Source organism: Ochotona curzoniae, unplaced genomic scaffold (genome assembly GCF_017591425.1).
Source record: "Ochotona curzoniae isolate NIBS_2020 unplaced genomic scaffold, NIBS_Ocur_1.0 contig_899, whole genome shotgun sequence".
NCBI classification, from domain to species: domain Eukaryota; kingdom Metazoa; phylum Chordata; class Mammalia; order Lagomorpha; family Ochotonidae; genus Ochotona; species Ochotona curzoniae.
Genome location: NW_024466605.1, coordinates 6,198,342 through 6,219,493, shown reverse-complemented (window position 1 = coordinate 6,219,493; position 21,152 = coordinate 6,198,342). Strand labels below are relative to the sequence as shown.

Genomic DNA, 21,152 nt, shown 5'->3' with positions numbered 1-21,152 from the left:
GTTCGTTCTGTTGGCTACAAAGTTTGAAGACTTTAGGTGATCAGCAATATAACAAGGGTTTTCAGACTACCAACAGTGGGTTGAATTTCACTCTGATCATTTTCTACTTCTTGGATAAATTAATTTCACTGTTAACCCTAAGACTGGAAACTCGCCATTCTTGATCTTTCTCGTGGGACTGAAGACTCAGAAGTTAGGTTGTCTGTGGATCTGACTTATAACATAAAGGGTAGACACACTTTCCTGAGCTCAGAAAGTCAAAATGAAAGAAACCATAGTAAGCAGAGTAGGAACCCTACCCATTGTGTCCATTGTCCTGAGGGACACCTGTAAGAACTGAAATTGAGCAATGAGAAGTGTATTTACAATAAATCTTGTGCCATTAGAATATTCACCGAATTGGAAACTTGTGACCTAATGGGTTTGAAGCGATAGGTCTCAGTGAATGAAGAAACCTTGTTTTATCCCAATGAGTGTTTTCATGTCATTCAATTTAATAAGTTATCTGTGAACAAAAAGGAAAAGTTAAGAAAGCCACAGTGACAAGGAACACAGACTTGCCTAACTAGCAAAAAAGCAGAGTGGAAAGGTCCAGAAAGGACACATTTATTTCATAATTAGCTCTGCTATTTTTTTCTTCCTCATAAAGGAACAAGTTTTAACAGGTTACGTGAGCAATATTCTGGGTTATGAGGAATGAGTATGTGAAGTTCATTGGGTACTTGGTTAGTTTATACGCCTTGTTTAAAAGTTTCCACATCATTGTCATTGTTTAAAGCTACTTGTAATGAAGTGCTAACTCATCTTACCTGGGAATTTATCCAGCTTAGAACCTGTGAATATATTCCTTCTGCAAATAAAATGAGTGTTTTAGTGACAGCAGGTAATTAAATGTAGTTCAGTGTGAACAAAGGAAAAATGAAATATTAACACATCAGACACATGCTAATGTGCACACTGAAGCAATAAACACATCAGGACAGAAAATAAAACAAATACAAATACATCAAATTTTCAGTAACTATGTACTTTTCAGCTTCTGTTTGGTTGACAGTTTAAAGGTGCATATGTCCGGAATATATAACATAAGGGGAAAAAAACACCCTGTCTGTGAATGGCGAGAAGCAAATGTATAAACCTATCTCAAATGAAATTAGTATCACATCAGTTAGGGAAAATTTCTACCCTGTGAGCTGGTAGGCTGGAATGGAGCTTGTGGATCTTCTTTATGCCCCGAGTGAGAAGTGACTGGGGGTAGCCGTGATGACATCATTCATTAGGCAGATGTGTTGAACACCTTCCAGGTGCTGGCAGGGGTGCGGTGATTTTTTTTTCCAATGGCCACTGTCATGCTGTGTTACCTTTGCATCTTGAAAGAAGCATGTTGATTTGCTAAGATGCTTTGGTAGCTTTGTCCTCACGTGGGGTTTTAACACATTTCAATGAACATCAGAGTGAGATACAATACTGTTCACTCTTGTGGCATTTGGTACCTATGTGTTTGTTCTATTTTTCAAAATAGTCTTTCCTAAATAGGCAGGGACAAATCACCCCATCTTAGCCTACCAGGATCCCTGCCTACTTCATGTTGGAAGCATGGTTCAGTAGGAGCACGGGGCGATAAACCCATTGTGACATAGGCAGGCACCTTGAAGGGTGGTTCTCCATGTGAGCACTCTGTGGTTCTCGTCTGCACTGTCCCAGCAGCAGGGGATTAAAACCCGGGTGCCTTCTGGAATCCTGTGGCCACCAGAAGCTGCTGCCTTGGTACAGCTGCATGTACACATTGTAATCTGATAAGCTCCTTCTTACCTTTTTATAGTGAATGCAGAAGAGAAAACCAGATAGCAGAGCATAAACTTGATCTTCTCTGGGTGAGACCGTGATCTTATTCAGGAGATAGTGCTGTGGGGGAGAAACATGACTGGAGAAGAGGTTTTGGAGTCTTTTCTTAGTAATTTACTCACCTCTAGTCTGACTTGTTTTAAAAAGACCATCCTGAGGGCCCAGCATGACGGTTCCATAGGTAAGTCCTCTTGTAAACACCAGGATCCCATGTGGATACCAGTTCGTGTCCCAGCTGCTCCACTTCCCATCCAGTTCTCTGTTTGTGGCCTGGGAAAGCAGTCGAAGATGGCCCAAGGCCTTAGGACCCTGCACTTACATGGGAGACCCAGAGGAAGCTCCTGGCTCCTGGCTTCAGATTGGCTCAACTCCAACCATTTGGGGCCACCTGGGGAGTGAGCCAGCGGATGGAAGATCTTTCTGACTCTCCTCTCTATAAATCTTATCTGCCTTTCCAATAAAAGTAAGTCTTTAGAAGAAAAGTAAAAGAGCAGCCTGAATAGAGGGCTGATGAATGATTTTCATGTGACTTTTGTTAACTCCCATAATTGCTGCTCACATACTTTCCCTGCAAGACCTGCACCTGTGAGATGGCTGAATTTTGCAAGTCTCAACTAAGGGGGACATTGTTGTGATTCAGATGTCCTTGTGATTGCAGCTGAAATGGCAGTTATTTCATAATAATGTGCAGATTTCTTGGTAAATGGACTCAAGATTTTGAGGCTCTTGAAACAGAAAAGAGAGTAATAATAGGAGTTTACTTTGCAACGTCAGATCCTTCAGAAAAGAGAAATAACAGCTTGTGTGGTGTCCGGCGCTATCAGCTTGTCTCCGCAGCAGACACATGTTAAAATGAGTTCCTGAGTTGTCGCAGCACAGTGCAATACTGGATGTAGCAGCACTGAAGGTATTTGAACAAGACCACAGTGAATGATTAAAACAAGAAGGTTGCTTGGATGAATGATTCTTGTTTTTGCAAATCTACTTCAGTCAAATATTTCTTCACTCTTTAGGTGACTGGAGCAAACAAACATATTACCTTGAGTTTTTCGTGTGGTCAAAACATAAGATAAGAGGTTTTGGATTGCCATCACGTTTTTTTGTCTATATTTTTTTATGGTATGATGTATCAAATATGAAAAGTACAAAATTGGGCTTTGTCACTATACCCAGTTCAGCCAATTACATTCAGATAGACTTAAGAGTGTCTTTGTGATCTCTTAAAATGCTTTAAAACACTTGAAGCCCATAAAAAAATATTATTAAAGAATCATCTATAAAGTGTATGGCGTTCCTCTGTGGATTTTTGAGTTTCTTTTTTTTCCAGTTTAAACTGTCTCTGCTGTGTTTCTAAGGGTGTGGATATGTTTATACTCAAGTCAGGCAAGTTGTAAAGAGATTTAGACAGAAACTGCTTAAAACTTGCTCTGTCCTTAAGTTGTTCCAGAGCGTGGAACCTCTTCCTCCCTGGAATCACACTGAAAGCAAAAACTGAGTGCAGCGTTTCTGGGCTCCTCAGAACACCCGCTGTTCTTAAAGCATCCCCCAGCACTGACTCTGCCTTCAACCATGTTTTTAGTTAAGAACCCAATGGCAAGTAAGAAGTTTTCTGTAGTTTTAAAATATAAGTATTCAGTTTAAAACTGTTTGACACCGGTTTAGGAACTAATCGTGGCCTTAGGAATTCATTCTTGCAGACAATGTAGGTTAGGCTTCACGTCTCCATCAGGCTGCCTGGGTTTGATCCTGGTCCCAGCTCCTGACTCCAACTCCTTGCTACTACAGACTCTGGAAGGCAGCACTGATTGGATTGCAGCCACCTGTGTGGGAGATCAGATCAGCTTTGCATTTGAGCCCTTCGCATGGGTTCAGGCCCATCACAGCCGTTGTGGGTATTTGAGGGGTGAACAAGTACATGGGGTGCATACTCTCCCTCTTGCTCTCTTTCTGTCTCTCAAAAAATCATTTTTTCGTAGTTGGTAGACTAGTTTTTTCTAATGAAATAACTGAAGTTTTATTTTGTGTGAGTAAACTGGCTGAGTAACATGTGTCTGTTTCAATTTTTTTTTGTAAACATAGCTATTTTACAATTTCTCACAAAAGGAAATTTGCTTTTTTGAAAATCAGCTCATTATGGATAGAAGAGAAAAAATCATGCAAGCTACACAAGATTAAATATTCATTTGTATTTTTATATACAGTCTGTGAATCTGTTCTACCTAGCAGTGTAGCAACCAAGAAGAGAAAGACTTGTATTGTTGCTAAGGTTCCTGGATTTGAACTTTGAACTCCTAAGTGAACGAGGACCTTGTGGGGTTCCTCTCTGTCCTCAGGGCTCTCACAGGCCAGGGATGTCCGTGTGCAGCTCTGCTGGTGGTGCACAGATTGGTAACTCTGTGCTAAGGAGGACTTTGACTTAATGTCTCCAGGCAGCTGTTCTTTAAGAAGCCGGAGATTCTGGTATCACAAATGTCACCCCAAAGGACACAGCAGTGTCCGTGTCACAGTGAACTTCTGTGGGTGCAGCATTGAGCAGTTGGGAGCTTTTCTATTTTGGGTAGTTTGGAGCTAGTCAAGGAGACTTGCCTGACTCCCACAGCCTTGATAAACACTTGTACATAAGAATACGTATAAGGAGCATGCATTTGAGTGAAGAGGAACCTTTGTCTTGTTGGAGTGAAGATCATCTCTGCAAGCAAGGGATCTTAGCAGATGAACCAAAGGGAAGGATAAATGTTGATTTGCCAGACAAGTGATTGGGTTCCTCCCACCAAAGGACGTGATGGGATTGCAGCTTCAAAGTCATGGGTGTGAGGTTGAAGCATCTGAGGGTTTCATTACAATATTCTTCACCCAGTGTCAACAGCTTATTAATTAATTCAAATTGTATATTCTAATTGAAATATTTGCAAGAATTTAACTGCAAGCCCCAACATGATTCTGTAGGTACTTAGGGTGGGCAAGACATAGCTGCTAGTGGAAATATGCCTGCATCTGGCATCAGAATACCCTGGGCTTTAGCACTAGCTTTGGGGTTGGTGCCAGTCCAGGCTCTGGGAGGTAGCGTTGAGGGCTCAAGGAGCTGGGTTCCTGCCACCCACCTGCATTGCTTTCCTCGCTCTGGCTTTGACTCTGTCCCAGTCCTCCTACTGTGGCCATTTGCAGAGTGAACCAGTGGATTAGCGCTCTTCTGTCTCTTCCTTTCAGACTTCCTCTCTAATCACCACCACCACCAAATAATAATAGTACTTACTAAACCCTGGGCCTTTCATTTAAAAGTAAAAAAAAAAAAATCAGATGAGGAAGGTGAGAAAGCAGAGAAACCAAAGTTTCCATTCTTTCCCTTTCTGTTTGAGGGTTCACGTTACTGTAGGCATTTATTCTCCATCGGCTGAATCATCTGAAGTTTAGTTAGAAATATTGCGATGTTTCACCCTTGAATTATTCAAGTGATGTGTCCTGACAACAGGGGGTTTCTTTCTTTTTTTTTAAGATTCATTTTATTTTTATTGGAAAGTCAGATATACAGACAGGAGGAGAGACAAAGAGAAAGATCTTTTGTCCAATGATTTACTCCCCAAGTGGCTGCAACAGCTGGAGCTGAGCCAATCTTAAGTCAGGAGCCAGGAGCCTCTCCCAGGTCTCCCACGTGGGTTCGGGGTCCCAAGGCTTTGGGTCATCCTCAGATGCTTTCCCAGGCCACAAGCAGGGAGCTGGATGGGAGGTGGAGTAGCCAGGATCTGAACCGGTGCCCATATGGGATCCTGGCACACACAAGGTGAGGACCTTAGCCGTTAGGCTACTGCACAAGGCCTGAGATTCTTTCTTTTAAAAGATTTATTGATTGAAGTCAGAGTTACAAAGGGAGAAGGAGAGACAGAGAGAACTTCCATTTTCTAATTTACTTTCCCAGTGGTTGGGACTTGCTGAGGCTAGGGGCCAGGAGTTGCACGTGGGACTCCCACCTGGGTATGGGGTGGGTCATGTTCTTTTGCTGCTGCCAGGCCATTAGCAGGGAGCTGAATCCGAAGTGTAGCAGACAGGACACATGACCCAGTGTCCATATATGACGCCAGTGTTGTAAGTGGTAGGTTTATTTGCTCAATCACAACCTAGCCCTAAGGAGATTGCTCTGTGTGACCCAGTACAATGACCACACATAAGACATTTAATTTTGATTTGATAAGTTTATTCATATTTTATAAATGATTCAGTAATGTCATGCGTAGCAATTTTTTCATAACAGAATTATTGATAGCTATATATTGCTTTGTTTGTCATATCTGTTAATGATTTTAACTTCCTATAATCCAGATCAGTTTGATAGCTCTTTTCCTTTTTTGATCTCACATATTGACATTTTTCAAGCCTGGATCATTTTTTGAAAATAGAATATCACTCCATTTGAATGTGTCTGATTATATCCTCTTATTTGAAATCAAGAGTTATGATTTAAAATCGTCAAATGGAGAGGAAGAGGAAGACAAGGTGAGAGAACAAAAAAGTGACAATAAGGAAAAAATGACAGAAAATGACAGAAAAAGAGATACAGACTGATTTATGATAAATGTTTATCCAAAGAAAAGAAAGTTGGGTAGATTTTGTTGCTGAGTGAGTGTGTGGAGTTGTTAATAAGGGTGTGAGATCCTGAGACTTTGGGACAGTTGGCTGAGCAGCAAAGGCGCGAACTTTGAGTTTTGGTTATGCCCAAGATGGAGGTAAAATCCAGAAGAAGAAGAAAGTCAAGCTTGTTCTTCTAGCCTACATCTAAAATAATGAGGCAAATTATTTTTTCTTAGTATTTGTAAGCTAGCTTCTTTGATGCCATTTAGCTGCGACCGATTTTTTCTTTAAAAACCCCTTATCAGACTCATACCTTTAAAAACCAATTTAAGGAGTTAATAAAAATATAAATGCACTCTCGTAGAGAGATGAAAATTCAGTCTGTTTAATAAACCTCCAAAGCAGAGACTCATGTGCTACCTCACAAAGAGACGTTTTGAGAGCTCTTCAGGAAATAAATCTTTTTATCAAGCCGTCAGAAAACAACAAAAAAGAACTAGACAGAATCATCAGGTATCAAAGGCAAGGAAGAGCCGAAGTGAGTTTCCTGACTGGCCAGGGTGTCGACCACATTTACTGCAGACTTCTTCACCTCTCTGGATACATAAAGCGAGGATGTGCGATTGTAGAAGCCGTGCTAAAAATCTAAGCATTCAAAGCGTTTCTGCTGTAACTTACTGCAAGCCGTATAGATGTGTTCTTGGCGGATTTTGTTGTTGTTGTTTGTTGTTTTTTTGTTTTGATTTGGTGGTAAGGATGGAATTGGAGGAAAATCAAGACCCTGGGTGGGAGAGGTGGTCCCTTTCCTGCACATGGCTGAGATACTCTGTTTGCTGTCCTTGGAGTCTTGGTTCATTTACTCAGGGAGTAATTATGCAGCAGATCCTTGAGGCTCAGTCTTATTTTCCTGGTCTGTTGTCTGGGATTTCCTGTGAATTCCTGAGCTGGGGCAGAAATGGATTTTGTAGTTGGCTTTTGCAGGGGAAATAGTTGCTGAGCTTTCCCCTTCTGCAATGTTGGCACTTAAGTACAATTGTGTGTGCAGAAGAAAACTTGTTCATCATTATTTTTTTAAAAAAATATTTTAAAATGCATACTTATTTGAAAGGCAGAATGACAGAAAAGAGAAGGAGAAATAGAGAGAGAAGTCTTCCATCCACTGGTTCACTCCTCAGATCCCACAATAGCTGAGGTTGGACCAGAGTGGAGCCAGGGACTAGCAGCTCCATCCTGGTCTCCCATACACTTGGGCTTTCACTTGCTGCTTCCCACGGTGTTGGTTAGCAGGATGTGGCAACCTGGAGCAGAGTTAAGAGTGACCCAAGCACTTACAGTTGCTTTCTGCACTCTCCTTTCACCTCTGCCCCCGAAAACTCATGAAAGGGTAGTGGTCATCTGGAATGGTCATAGCAACTGTAAGTTCGATAAAAAAAAAGCATGGTTGTCTGTTTCTGTCCAGACAAAAAGAGCCAATTGTTAAGACCTCTGGGGTTTTCTTTCCTTTTTTGGGCCACCTCTGATGACAAAGGAGAGTGAAATGAGCCCTAACTTCCAAGTTAGTCATTTGCTTATCTCTAAGGTTGAACTTCTCAGTTTTATGAATAGTGTGATGCTTTCTTGTCTATTCAGAGAACTGAGATACATAGCTATTTGAGGCATAAGACTTAAAAATAATGCTGGTGATAGCGCAGGCTTTTGATTCTTTAAAATTATCAATGTTTGGAATTCTTAATATAATAACAGAGGGAGATGTGAAGTAACTACCTAGAATTTGCCTCAGAAATAATTATATAGTCTAGCTCTCCCTTCTCCCCTTTTTTCCTGAATATATGTTTTATTTGGGCATTTTATTTTTTTCCAAGTTGAGACCCATTTTGGCTCACTCATTTAATTTTTTTCCCCCTTCTCTCTCGAGTATAACTTTTAGGAATGGTGTCTCGATCAGGCTTACTCCAAATTAATGTGTTTCTCTTCGAAAGACGGCCTGGTGTGACCACAACATGTTTTCCCTTTCTTTTCCTTTTCTTAGCCTTACCTCCCCGACTAAAAGAGATGAAAAGCCAGGAGTCAGCTGCGGGCTCCAAACTAGTGCTTCGGTGTGAAACCAGTTCAGAATACTCGTCTCTCAGATTCAAGTGGTTCAAGAATGGGAATGAATTAAACCGAAAAAATAAACCACAGAACATCAAGATTCAAAAAAAGCCAGGGTAAGTATAATGCATAGCAGGGTCTGCATCTAGCTCCGGGATACTATAGATACTTAGATTCCTTGGATGAGTTTACCATTGCCAAGCATGGCATGCAGCATAGGAAAATATTTTCAATCATTTTCAAGGACTGGAAATTGCATCATCATCATCATCATGTAAGAAAGGATTTGGAGTTCCTCATTCTAAGACATCTGGAGGAAGAAAGGAAACAGTGGATAGAGAAAGAACTGTAGGAATCAGGGAGAAATGGAAGGGAGCAAGGAAGAGCATTATTGGCAGCTGCTACATATAACTGAGCTTTCAATAAAAAACATGTTGTTTAGAGTACCACTGTCTCATGCCATCGAAACCCTAACTCAATTATGAAGCTCACTACACACCTACACAGATACAAACAGTTGGAATGTAATCAAATGGATTTGGAATGTTCGCCAACAAGAGGTTAAAGCGTATAATTATATCCGGGGAGAATTTTTAATCGCTAGTTCTGTGAAGCTGCATTAGTATAATAGCAAAGTAAAACATTTGGATATCATAAGCAGAAAGAATCTTAGGTTTCCCTCCACTCCAGAGCATGCCCATAATTGGAAGGGCTTCCTGCAGGAGTTGTGTGTTCTGTACCTAAAAATGATGTGGCTTTATTATCTCTACCTTCTCTGCTTTTGTTTCCCATTTAACAATTGTTTCATCAAATATCCAACTACATTTTTTTTAAAGTTCAAGAAAAGAGTGGGGTATGTTGGGCTTCTGCTTGGAAGCAGTCCTTCCATCATGGTGACATGTGCAATGGAAAACATCAACGGTGCTGCTTTCCTCACTCATACCTCACAGTGCCAGTAAAAACCCAGGCGTGATGAGGGAAGCAGCAGCAGCAGGAACTCCTCTTACATTTGCTTGATAGGACGTGTAGCATTTGTGAAAAACTGAGGACAGAGTAATTATAATGAGAACTTAATCTAACCTTATCAAAGCATTTAATTGCTCTGATAACTCTGAGTTTTTTTTTCTTATGTTCTTGGTTTCACTACACTGATACCCTCGTATTTTTGAGTGGGTCAGCGAAATGTGTTGATTTGGATGGATAATGAAGAGGGAGAAGACAGGTAGGTATTACTGTCTGCAACAGGTGGTACTTCAAATATTAAAAAAAAATGCAAAGCTGTGTAAAGATAGGGTATTTTCAGTTATAATCTACTCTTTGTTAAAAAGATAGCATTCCAGGGCCTGGTGAGGTAAAGTCCTTGCCTTGAACACACAGGGATCCCATATGGGTGCCAGTTCTAATCCCAGCAGCCCCACTTCCCATGCAGCTCCCTACTTGTGGCCTGGGAAAGCAGTTGAGGACAGTCCAAAGCCTTGGGACCCTGAACTCATATGGGAGACCCAGAGGAGGCTCCGGGTTCCTGGTTTCGGATTGGTTCAGCTCCAGCTGTTGTGGCCACTTGGGGAGTGAATCATTGGATGGAAGATCTTCCTCTCTGTCTCTCCTCCTTTCTGTATATATGCCTTTCCAATAAAAATAAAATAAATCTTTTTTTAAAAAGGATAGCATTCCAATATATGATAGGGCTGCTGAACAGTCAATATTGTTCAGTCTCATTTAAAAAAAAATTATGCATTTGTCATTTGAAAGTAAGAGTTGCAGAGATGGAGATATTTTCTATCTTAAGCTGTTCTCCCCATTTGGCTGCAACAGAGAGATGACTTAGATGAAAGCTAGAAGCCAGGAGCTTCATCCTGGTCTTCCAGATGGCAGGGGCCCAAGCATTTGGACCAGCTTCTGCTGCGTATCCCAAGTTGATGAGCAGGGAGCTGAATTGGAAGAGGAGCATCTGGGACTTGAACAGTTGCCCGCATTGGATGCAGGTGTCACCCGCACTTGCTTTACCTGCCTCACTACAACACTGGCTCCTAAATTCAGTGATTTTGCAGATTTGGAAATTGAGCATTCAAAGGTGTTATGCTTTGCTTTAAGTCACACAGCTAGTTTGAAATTCAACTAATGTACAAATCTTATTTCTTGTTCCTTTTTTAAAAATGGAAAACATCATTGTCAATAATTGAGGACACATGAGAAGTAGGAGATATACCACTGAAATAAAGAGATAAGTATGAGCCTTAGAGAGAAGTTCAGTAAGAAAAAATACCCTCTGTTATTGCTGGATGGAATAGATTTGGGTTTGTAGTTTGTTTTCCTTCATTATACTAGTAAGAAGCTTTGAGTACCTCACATTGCAGGGTAGTGTCCCATTTATTTCATGGTGGCTGTCGAATGATATCTAGTACTTAAGTGCTCCTGAAAGACTTAGGTCATGAGAATGGAGAAATCAAAACGATGTAGTGTGTTGTCTATGTTCAGATGTGTCATATGTTTGCATAGACATGACATAGTTCAGTCTTACATCCAACATCTCTGGGATCCCAGAGATGATTAGTGATGGAGAAGGGGAAGACATGGGGTGGAGATTCATCTAGGGCCAGGATGGGGAACATCTGGTCCAGTAAACCATTCAGTCTGGCTCTGCCAAGGTAACTGCGGGAAGGACAGGAAGTCCAATAAATCCACTGCAGCAAAACTTTAAGCTGGTAATTTTATAGGGCCTGTGAATTGTGTTGTGAATACCCAAATGACCCTTGGCAGGAAAGGTTCCGTGCCTCTGCCCGAAAGAGCAGAAGAAAGATGTTAAGACAACAAACCTTTATTCTGATGATACATGAAGGCAAGCAAATGAAGTTGGATAGATACAGTGAATTAAAAAGAGAAAATGAACTCACCAGAACAATCTTTGAAAAGGAAAGTTATATATAAAGAAAGTAAATTAATTGTTACATGGTTTTGATGACATGTAAAGTATAGTTAGCATTCAAAAAGGCATTTTTGTTTTAGCTTTATGGATCTGGACAGCCAAGAACACTATCTATGTGTTAATAAGATCCCATTAGATTGGGAAGGCCAATATTCAGAAATTGCTTCTTTTAAAACAATAGCCTTGCTGGAAGGAATTAAATGGGGTAGAATTTATTCATATTATGTGTCAGAAAGTTACTCCTCGGAAAGTTTTTAACACACTTGATCTGAAAAGAAGATGCATTTTGCGTAGGGTGGGCAGTGGCTTGGTAAACTTATGGGTTTTCAGAATTGGGTATTTTGTCACTTATGAAATTGTACTTTTTTAATAGCATGATCATATTTTTTTGTTATTTTGAAGGTAATATGTCCCATAGAGTCTACAGTCAATACAGTATTTTTTGTTCATTGTATCTTGTCATTATAGGTATAATGAATACTATTATTATTTAAATATTTTTAAAGAATCATTATTTATTTTTATTGGAAATTCAGATTTGACAGAGAGAAAGATCTTGCAAGGCAAAGATTTAGACACTGAGCCAATGTGCGGGGCCCTATTTGTTACCATTATGTTGATGAAAATTTATTATTTTCACCCTGCTGTGGGCTGTGCTCACTGGTTCTATATTTTAGGGAATAAATAATGGAAGTGTAGCGGGGACTGATACGTTCAGATATGGAGAAAAAGTGCTGTATGTCTGTATGCATACAGACCAAAGATAGATTCCCAGTGAACGAATTGATGGACAGTAAGATGATGGACTCTCTGGCAATATCCATGCCCATATTGTAGGAAAATACCTCAATAACAGCGTGATGGACTTGCGACTGTCCATGAAGGACATCCATTGTAAAACATCCATTGTAGAGGGGAGATTAAAGGGGGTGAGGGAGCATGGACCTTGGGGAAGGGCACGGGCAACCCCAGAGCCTATGGAACTATGTCATAATACAAAATAAAATATTTTTAAATGTAAAAAAAAAAAAAGACAAAACCATTTTTAACAAAAAGCTATCAGTGGGCCCAGCGTTGTAGCCTAGTGGCTATAGTCCTCGCCTTGCATGTGCCAGGATCCCATATGGGTGCTGGTTCATATCCGGGATCATCTACTTCCTACCCAGCTTGTGGCAGAGAAGTTGAGGATGGCCCAAAGCCTTGGGACCCTGCACCTGGAACAAGTGCCTGACTCCTGGCTTAGGATTGACTCACTTCCAGCTATTTGGGGCCACTGGGGTGTAAACCAGCAGACGGAAGATCTTTTTCTCAGTCTGTCCTACTCAGATTTACAATCTGACTTTCCAATAAAAATAAATGAATCGAAAAAAAAAAAAAGCGATCGGTACCCTGAAAATGAAGACTGTCTATGTTCTGCCGTGGTTAATTAGGCATTACTTAGTTTCACCTTTGCGGCTCAGATCAAGGAAGCACCGGTGAATTTTAGTGTGAGGTTTTAAAGAGTTCTCTGGGATTCTTTTCAATGAAACATTGACTGTTTTCCAGTCATGAGTCTAGGTTTCTTTTTCACATTTTATGATGTAGATTCTTCATAGCAGCCACAATTTCCTTTTAATCCCTTAGTGGCATGAAAAGATTTCACACCAATATGCAATTTCAATTATTTTCTAAATCCTATCCCTCTTTCATTTCTGCTCCGACCAACAAACTACATTCCTTCATGTCCTTCCTATGGTTTTTGAGCTCACATCTGAGCCGTTGTTTGTTTTATTTGGCTAAGTAATGTGTGGGAACAATTAAAAGACACGGAAACCACCCTCGTGTTATATATCTGCTTATCCCTTTGTTTTTGTTTTTTTCGTCTGGTGGATGATTTTGATTAAGGAAACTGGTCAAAGATCTGGGTGTGTGACACAGTCATATTTCAGGGCTGTCCAGTGGACTTCATTTAAATATCTGTTCCACATTAACGAGGAAGGGTTGACTTCCTACCTTGGTGGGTGTCACAAACCCCTTTTGCCTTGTCTCTTCATTTCCACTCTTGCATATTTTTTGGTTGGTTGGATGATTCTGATTTCTTCAAATTATAGAAAATGTTAAATAATTACTTCTCCTTTGTCATGAATGCAGGCTTTGTGTTGTTCTTCCCACACCTACCCTTATCATATTAGCTGGATGCTTCTGGCAAGTCACTTGAACTTCATAAGCAAGACAGGTCTCGATTTCCTTATGTAGAAAATGGTGATACCCAGGAGGCACTGGGTACAGTGCTGAGGCCTGTGGCCTATATTTTGCATCAGAGAAATGGAATTGTACTAACTGTGGAGATCTTTCCCATATGCAGTTACAATCCCCTTAGCCTATAAACTATGTAAGCTAAGTAAGAAAAACAGCTGGAACCAAGAATAAAACTCATAAATGAATGCTTACTTAAAAACAAGAAAGCCAAAGTTTGCTTTTTCAAAAAAAAAAAAAAAAAAAGGAAAAAAGCATTTAGAACTCTTAATTTACTTTAATGTGTCATTGTTTTCCTTATTTTAAATGTAATCCGTGTTTATTATAGAGATCCAGATATTTCAAGAATGTGAAATGTAATTGTGATAGCCAACACTGATTGGGAGCTTACTGCTTTACAAACATTGTTTTAAAATACTCCAGTTAACTTTTAGAAACTCAAGTTCCATTGTATTAACCAGGTCTTTTTCCCAAGTCTCCAGAAAACTCATCAAATGAGGAGCAAAAAAGGTGAAATTGATGATTGCATGGGAATTGATGATTTTTCCAGGTTTTACTGTCTTACTCTAGATAGTAGTTGATGGCCTGTTGCAGTATAGGATTTTGAACCAAGTTCTGGCTGTTTGTCTTTATTCTGGCTCTACTCTAGAAATCAAAGCTTTGAGCTCTTCCCGGGTAAATCCCAGTGCCATAGGGCCCTAGCGACTCTCTTCATGAGTGACTTGAGAGTTGTGTTCCTGGAGAACCCTAATTTCTGTCTAATTATAAAAGAAGAATGACATCCACTTCGAACTGAACCAATATTCTATATTTTTGGGTATAAGGTTCTGATTGAAGTTTTCATTTCAAATAGAATTCTAGGGAAGAAATAGCAAAAACCATTGATTTGATTTAATCTTCTGCCTAGAGATTCTGCTCTAAGAGTGTGCTTGGCAGGTGGCTGTCCAGACTTCAAAGAGAAAACCTCGTTCAAAGAACATTCTATCCATTTTTTAAAAAGTTTTTAAAAACTTTATTTTATTTTTATTTGAGAGACAGAATTGACACAGAGAAACTTCCATCTTTTGGTTCACTCTCCAAATGGCTGATCGAAGCCAGGAGCCAGGAGCTTCCTCCCAGTCTCCCATGTGGGCACAGTCTCCCAAGGTTTGGGCCATCCTCAACTGCTTTCCCAGGCCACAAGCAGGGAACTGGATGGGAAGTGGGGCAGCTGGGATGCAAACCAGCACCTGTATTATATACCAGCAGTACAGGAGGAGGCTTAGCCTATTACGCCACAGCACTAGTCCCCCCATCCTTTTTTCTTTTGATGCAGAAAAAGTCTCTTTCTTAGAATACCATCCAAAATATACCAGTAAAGTTTAGTTCTATCCTAGTTCTTTCAAGGTTTAGTTTCCCCATGACTTAGTGATCACAAATAATTTCCTTCTCTAAAGAATAGACTTGCAAGCATGTTGAAATAGCTCTTAATGCTTCATTCATGGAGACCCCTGTTTCTTAGGCCAAATTCTCTCCCGTGATAAAATTTCTAAGCCCTGTTCAGCTGTGACCATTGTTTCCTAAGGTTTTCCTGTTACTGAGAGTTCTCACCAGTGTCACTCCAGACATCATTCAGTATTGATCCTTTAAGTGAGCAATGTGTTGGGATATTCATCCCATTTATGCTCTGGTTTAATATCAGTTTGGCCCACGAGTGAAAGTTTCTTTTCGTAAAATAATTTCTGTTCTGTTCCTGCCTCTGACTTTTGAGCCTGTCTTTGCTTTGCTTATCTTGATTGAACTGGATCACTGTCTTGACTAAATTAATGTTCCACCCTAGAATTCCCAATGGTGGTTTTTTTTTTTTATTGGAAAGTCAGATACGCAGAGAGGAGGAGAGACAGGAAGAACTTCTGTCCACTGATTCACTTCCCAAGTAGCCACAGTGGCTGGAGCTGAGCCATTCTCAAGGGTGGTTTCTTCAGAAAGGATTCTATGGCCACATGTCATGCCTGCCTTTAGAACTTTACAGTACGCATTTCATTAAAAAAAAGCACTGAGAAATATTGCAGGAAAGAAACCTGCTTAGCTTTTTTAAATTCAATGCTTACTTGAACATCAGTTTTTCTGTTTTCTTTCCTCTCTCTTAAAAATGTAGCATGTGATTCTATTAATCAAAATAGCATTTCAGGAAACACTGCCTAGGCCTAATAAGAACTTTTTTTTTAAGGACTATATATTTTTTAGATTATATTAAACAGATGTGCCATATTTCTTATAGTTTTACCCAGTTTACTAAATTAACATGTTAGTTGCACAGTGTCATGAAGGGGGTTTTTATATACAGCTACTGTGCTGTCCCTGCATTTATTCAAATGGGAAGCAGGAAGTTTTCTTGGGGATATTATAATCATCTTCATTTTATATATTCTTGGGATATTGTTATAATAACTGGGTCCCAGGATTCTGTGATTGAACAAGTTATAGTTTTCTCATTTTAGATATTTATACTTTCCCTGATGTCCTTTCTGTGGTTTTACATCATACATAAAAATTCTTCCAGCAAACTGTGCTAAACTCTGGATAGGAAAATCTCTTGACAGTATATTTCTTCCATGGCTTCTCAGTATTCTCCAAGAGTGTCTGTCATGAAGGAAACTGATTATTTATTTATTTATAAAATTATTAATAACTGACAGTTTACTTAAACACCTTATAAATGAATATTCCAAATCCAAGCTTCAAAATGTACCTAATGTAGTGATATGATATTGTTGAATTTTAATCATCTTGAGAGTTGTTGTATTTCATAGTGACTAGTCATTCAAATAGCCTATTTTGGCTTTTAGACATTTATTTCCCTGTTCTCTGAATAACCTTTGTGGCTAATGTGTGACTACTCTTCTGATGGTTGTTGGTGGTTCCTTTGTTACCTAGATAGTAAGTTTCTTAGATCAATTTGTCATCACCTTTGTTCTGTAGATTGTTATTTTCAGAAAGTATGAGCAGGTATTCCCTGTGAATGAAAAGGATTCCATGGTCAGGTCATTTGGAGAGAAGTTAGAAAATAAAGTTACGTAACTATGAGGGTGTTCTCTGAGAATGCGTCTGTTTCTGATTGCGTCTTTGTGGGCTCATGGGGCAGTGTCCTGGCACATGCCCGGTGAAGCCTGTTGCCCATGGTACTGTGTGGCCCTCTCATGGCACCCCAAGGGCACAGACGTGTTTCAGCACCTTACTCCACTGAGTCCTGTAGGCACGACATAGTAGTGCAAGAACAAACGAGGCATTGATATCGATACCCAGAAAGGTGCATTAAACAGACCATGTAGAAGATGTACAAAGGAATACTTGTGCAGAGCCCTTACTGGGAAATGGATGTGCAGAACTGCTTGCGTGAGTGGACAGTGATTGTGCACTCTAAAGAATTCATGTCTACTGCTGTAGATACAATAGACATGGTATACTATATTTACCAGAAAAGACTTTTCCTTCTTCAGAAATGATCACAGGGTCGTTGTGCAATAGCCTAGCGGCTGAATCCTTGTCTTGTATCGCTGGGATCCCATATGGGTGCTGGTTTGTATCCCAGTGGTCCCGCTTCCCATCCAGCTCCCTGCTTGTGGGCTGGGAAAGCAGTTGAGGACAGCCCAAAGCCTTGGGACCCTGTACTCACATGATAGACCTGGAAGAAGCCCCTGGCTCCTTGTTTCAAATCAGCTCAGCTCTGGCTGTTGCAACCACTTGGGGAGTGAACCAGCAGATGGAAGATCTTTCTCTCCTCTCTGTGTATTTGCCTTTCTATTAAAAAAATAAGTAGACAAGACCACATCTTTAAAAATTATAAATTACTATCACTTTTTTTTTTAACTTTGTAGGCATTTCTGTTTTTTTTTGGATTTGGGACTCTAACTTCATTGAAAACACAAACTCATAGTAGGCCACAAGAACTTTTGCATCATTTTAATCTTATCAGACTGCCATTTGTCAAAGCCTGTAATGTGGCCTATCTCCCCTTCTTGAAGAGTCTGAATGTGTTAATTAAAAGCTCTGTGAAATCATCTAGCATTTCAGAATAAATGAATACAAATTCTGTCTTTGACTTTATGCTTCCAAACTTGCTTCCAGAAATCCTTTCAGTTTCCTCCAATTTACCTAGTGCAGTCCTGGTGGATTATGGCTGGTGAAGTTAATTTTTCAATCCACATACTGGTTTGACTATTGCTGCCTTTGATTCGGGCCAACTTACATTCTCCTGGCCTTGTGAATTTTGCATTGTTCTCTCCTGCAGTCATCATTAGGTAGGAATATTAGATCCTGTTGAGTGCTTAAGTGGGAACATTCAGCTAGTCATATTTTTTTTCATTCTCATCCAGTGATGTTTAAGGACAAATCAAGGACAAAACAGTGGTGTGTACTCTGAGAGAATACCAGTAAGTCCTGTACATATTAGGTTCAGACTTGAGACATGCTGAAGGAGCTCTCAGAGAAACAGGGTCATGAAAGAGATATGTAAGACAACCACAATTTAGATAGAGAGGGCTGCTTGCCACATGAGCATAGCAAGCATAATGAAGCAGAGGGTGCAGTAGATAGTCCTTGAAGGTCAGGGAGGATTTCATGGGGTAGAAGTTCAAGGCCTCCATTGTTGGAGGAAGAAATGAAATGAGCAAGAGCATTGGGGAGTATTGGAAGACCACAGTCTTACATGTGGACCTCCCAGATTTGCTTTCTTTGACTAAGGACAGTAGGGATAGAATTTGGAATTATTGATCTGACTTGATTAATACTATTGCTTGGCATGAAGACCAGAACATTCACTAAAATCCAAGCAAGGTACAGTATGACAGTCTTGTAACCTGGAGTTTTATCTTTACTCCCTGCTTTCTTTTCTGCCCTAACAAGTGACACATCAGGCTAATAGGATGCTTCAGAAAGGATTTAGTAAATGCTGAGCCAACCCTGCAGTGCTGGGTTTTGATATGTTGCAGATTGCTTAAGCGACAGACTATGCAGCAGTAAACCCCACAGAAATGCCAGTCATGATGCTGTTCTTGTGGCAAGAGAGAAAAGAGATGGAGAGAGATGCGTATTGATTTAATATTCAGAGTTTTAGAAAAGTGTGTGCTAATGTTGCATGAGTATTTATTCCGGTATTAAGAACTCTTCACATGGTTCTCTGCTCACAGCAGTGAGAATATCCGGGGAAGACAAACCCCTTCATTTGGGAAATGATACGTCCCCTGAATTCAACTGATGCTACTCTACTGAGAAGCACATGGTGATTTTTTTCTGTTCTTGTCTTCATTGTCTTTCTTTAGCAGACTTGTAGGAAATGATTTTAACTTTTTTTTCTGTACCCAAGCTGATGACATTTAAATAAAGATGAGAATACTTAATAGTTTGATCTAGGAATCTAAGGGTGTAACATGCTTGGTGATGTGGCAGAGCAGTAAGAAAAATATGTTAGAGAAGATCTCTTTTAAATTACTGGTCTGAGTAATAACAAGGGTTTAATCCTTGGTTTCACTGAAGTGGGATGTATCTTACTTCTACTCTAGATGAAATCATGCAACCAGATCATTGTAACAGCAGGTTTGTTTGAGAAGAATACATGTAAGGTAGGGAGAGGAGTTGGAGAACTCTGAAATTACACAAAAACGAAGCTTGGTTTTTATTGGATTCCTCTAGTGTTAACATCACATTGGTTTTGATCTTACAGGAAGTCAGAACTTCGCATCAACAAAGCATCACTGGCTGATTCTGGAGAATATATGTGCAAAGTGATCAGCAAATTAGGAAATGACAGTGCCTCTGCCAATATCACCATCGTGGAATCCAATGGTAAGAGCTACCTACCGCATTGTGTTTCTCAGCTTTGAACAGGAGTGATCAAGATATATGGTAAGACTTGGGATACATTGTTATGTTAAAACTTGTTCAGAACAAATAACAAATATGGAAAGAAAACTAAACATCTCAAGTATGTGTGTCCCTCTTAGAGTTCTTCACTTCATGAAAAGATATAGAGCTGATATGTACAGACTTTTTAAAAAATATTTTAATCAGATCATAAATGGCTGAAATAGGATGAGTAGCTAAGAGAACGAGGTTATACATCTCCCTTTGATCCTATCAGCAATACAAGAAAGTCTTACAGCGTACTTTCTCTGTGTGCTGTGATTGTATGTGTTTCTACACGTGTGTGTGTGTGTGTGTGTGTGTGTGTGTGTGTGTGTGTACTGAACATAGTCCTAACTCAGTCTAGATCATTCTAATGCTCTTAAGTATCCTTTAAGTGATTTCATCTGAATCCAAGTAGCGTTGTTAGGCCTATTCATTTTTTTTAATCATTTGATTTTGAAGTTAAGAGAGTTTGAGTTTTCCTCCTGTGTTTGGATTTCAGTTTCAGCTCTCCTTACAACAGTGCCAGAAAATGTTTGTGAGACAAATGAATGCGTTGGAGGCACAAAGTGCCACCTGGTCTCTGACAACGTCTCTTGAGTTTATTGCAGGGAAGTAAAGAGCACATGGGGTGGTGGGCTGGCTCACAACCTGGAGAGGCATGTACAAGTGCTGAAGATGCACTAGCAGAGCTCATTCAAAAATCTTTGGGAATGATCAAGTTCTCAGTCAAGGCCATGGGTTCTCCTTTCCCAGTTTGAACCCTGGAACTTAACTACTGCCTTTGTAAGTTCTTTCATTTGTTATAAAACCAAGCCTAATTGCTTTGCTCCTTGGAAGGAGATCAGAAAGTGCCCAGTGCAAGAGTTTGATTTCTTAAAATGATAAGCTCAAAGTGCAAGGGGGAGGAGTCAGAGGTCAGTCTCAGGGTTAACTCCATGGGAGGTTGATGTAGCTTCTGCTGTCTGAGCCACAGGTGACATAAGAGCAGAGAAGAAGGGAATGAGATAAAACACAGACCAGGGCTGGGTCACCTCCGGACTGTGAACTAACTGCTCTGCTGCATTGGAAGCCCAGCTCAGTACTGTCGTTTTAGATGACTCCTCCACAGAGAGTAAAGAAGAATAACGAACAGTGGTTTCTGTTACTGGGTTGAAGATCTGTGTTTACAATGGTTTCGAATAGAAAGACCATTTAGAATCCGTACCACAAAAGGTAGTATCATTTGGTTCTTCAGCTCAGATTAATCCACGTGGAATTTTATGGAATATTATTTGTAACACAAACTTTTCAAAATTGATTTCTGTGCATCATCTTTGCTTTTACCATTTTATTTTAAGCTAGTTCTCCTCATTTTGTCCCTGGCTTGGTTTACTTGGTTCTAAATGCTGTTGAATTATGATTTTGACACTTTGATTAGATTTGTGTAGCTGTTCCATGGAAAGCAAAATTAAATTTCATGTCACGTTATCATGGAATGCTTCCAGAAGCATATTGATTATTCCATGATTTCTGATTTATAGGATTAAGCAGTGAGTTATTTAACTTGTATGAGGTACTTGCAAAAAAAATGGAAATGCATACACAGCTTTCCATGACTTTTTAAAAC

General features: G+C 39.9%; 1 protein-coding gene across 4 annotated transcripts in view; it reads left to right on the top strand.

Annotated features, from left to right (window-relative positions):
* NRG1 (neuregulin 1) overlaps positions 1 to 21,152 on the top strand; it is a 1,043,202-nt gene that overhangs the window by 870,342 nt on the left and 151,708 nt on the right. For all 4 annotated transcript variants that reach the window (XM_040994206.1, XM_040994211.1, XM_040994212.1 and 1 more), the window contains exons 2-3: positions 8,438 to 8,615; positions 19,362 to 19,483. In XM_040994206.1, coding sequence (XP_040850140.1) covers positions 8,438 to 8,615; positions 19,362 to 19,483 — 300 coding nt within the window. The remainder of the gene's footprint in view (positions 1 to 8,437; positions 8,616 to 19,361; positions 19,484 to 21,152) is intronic.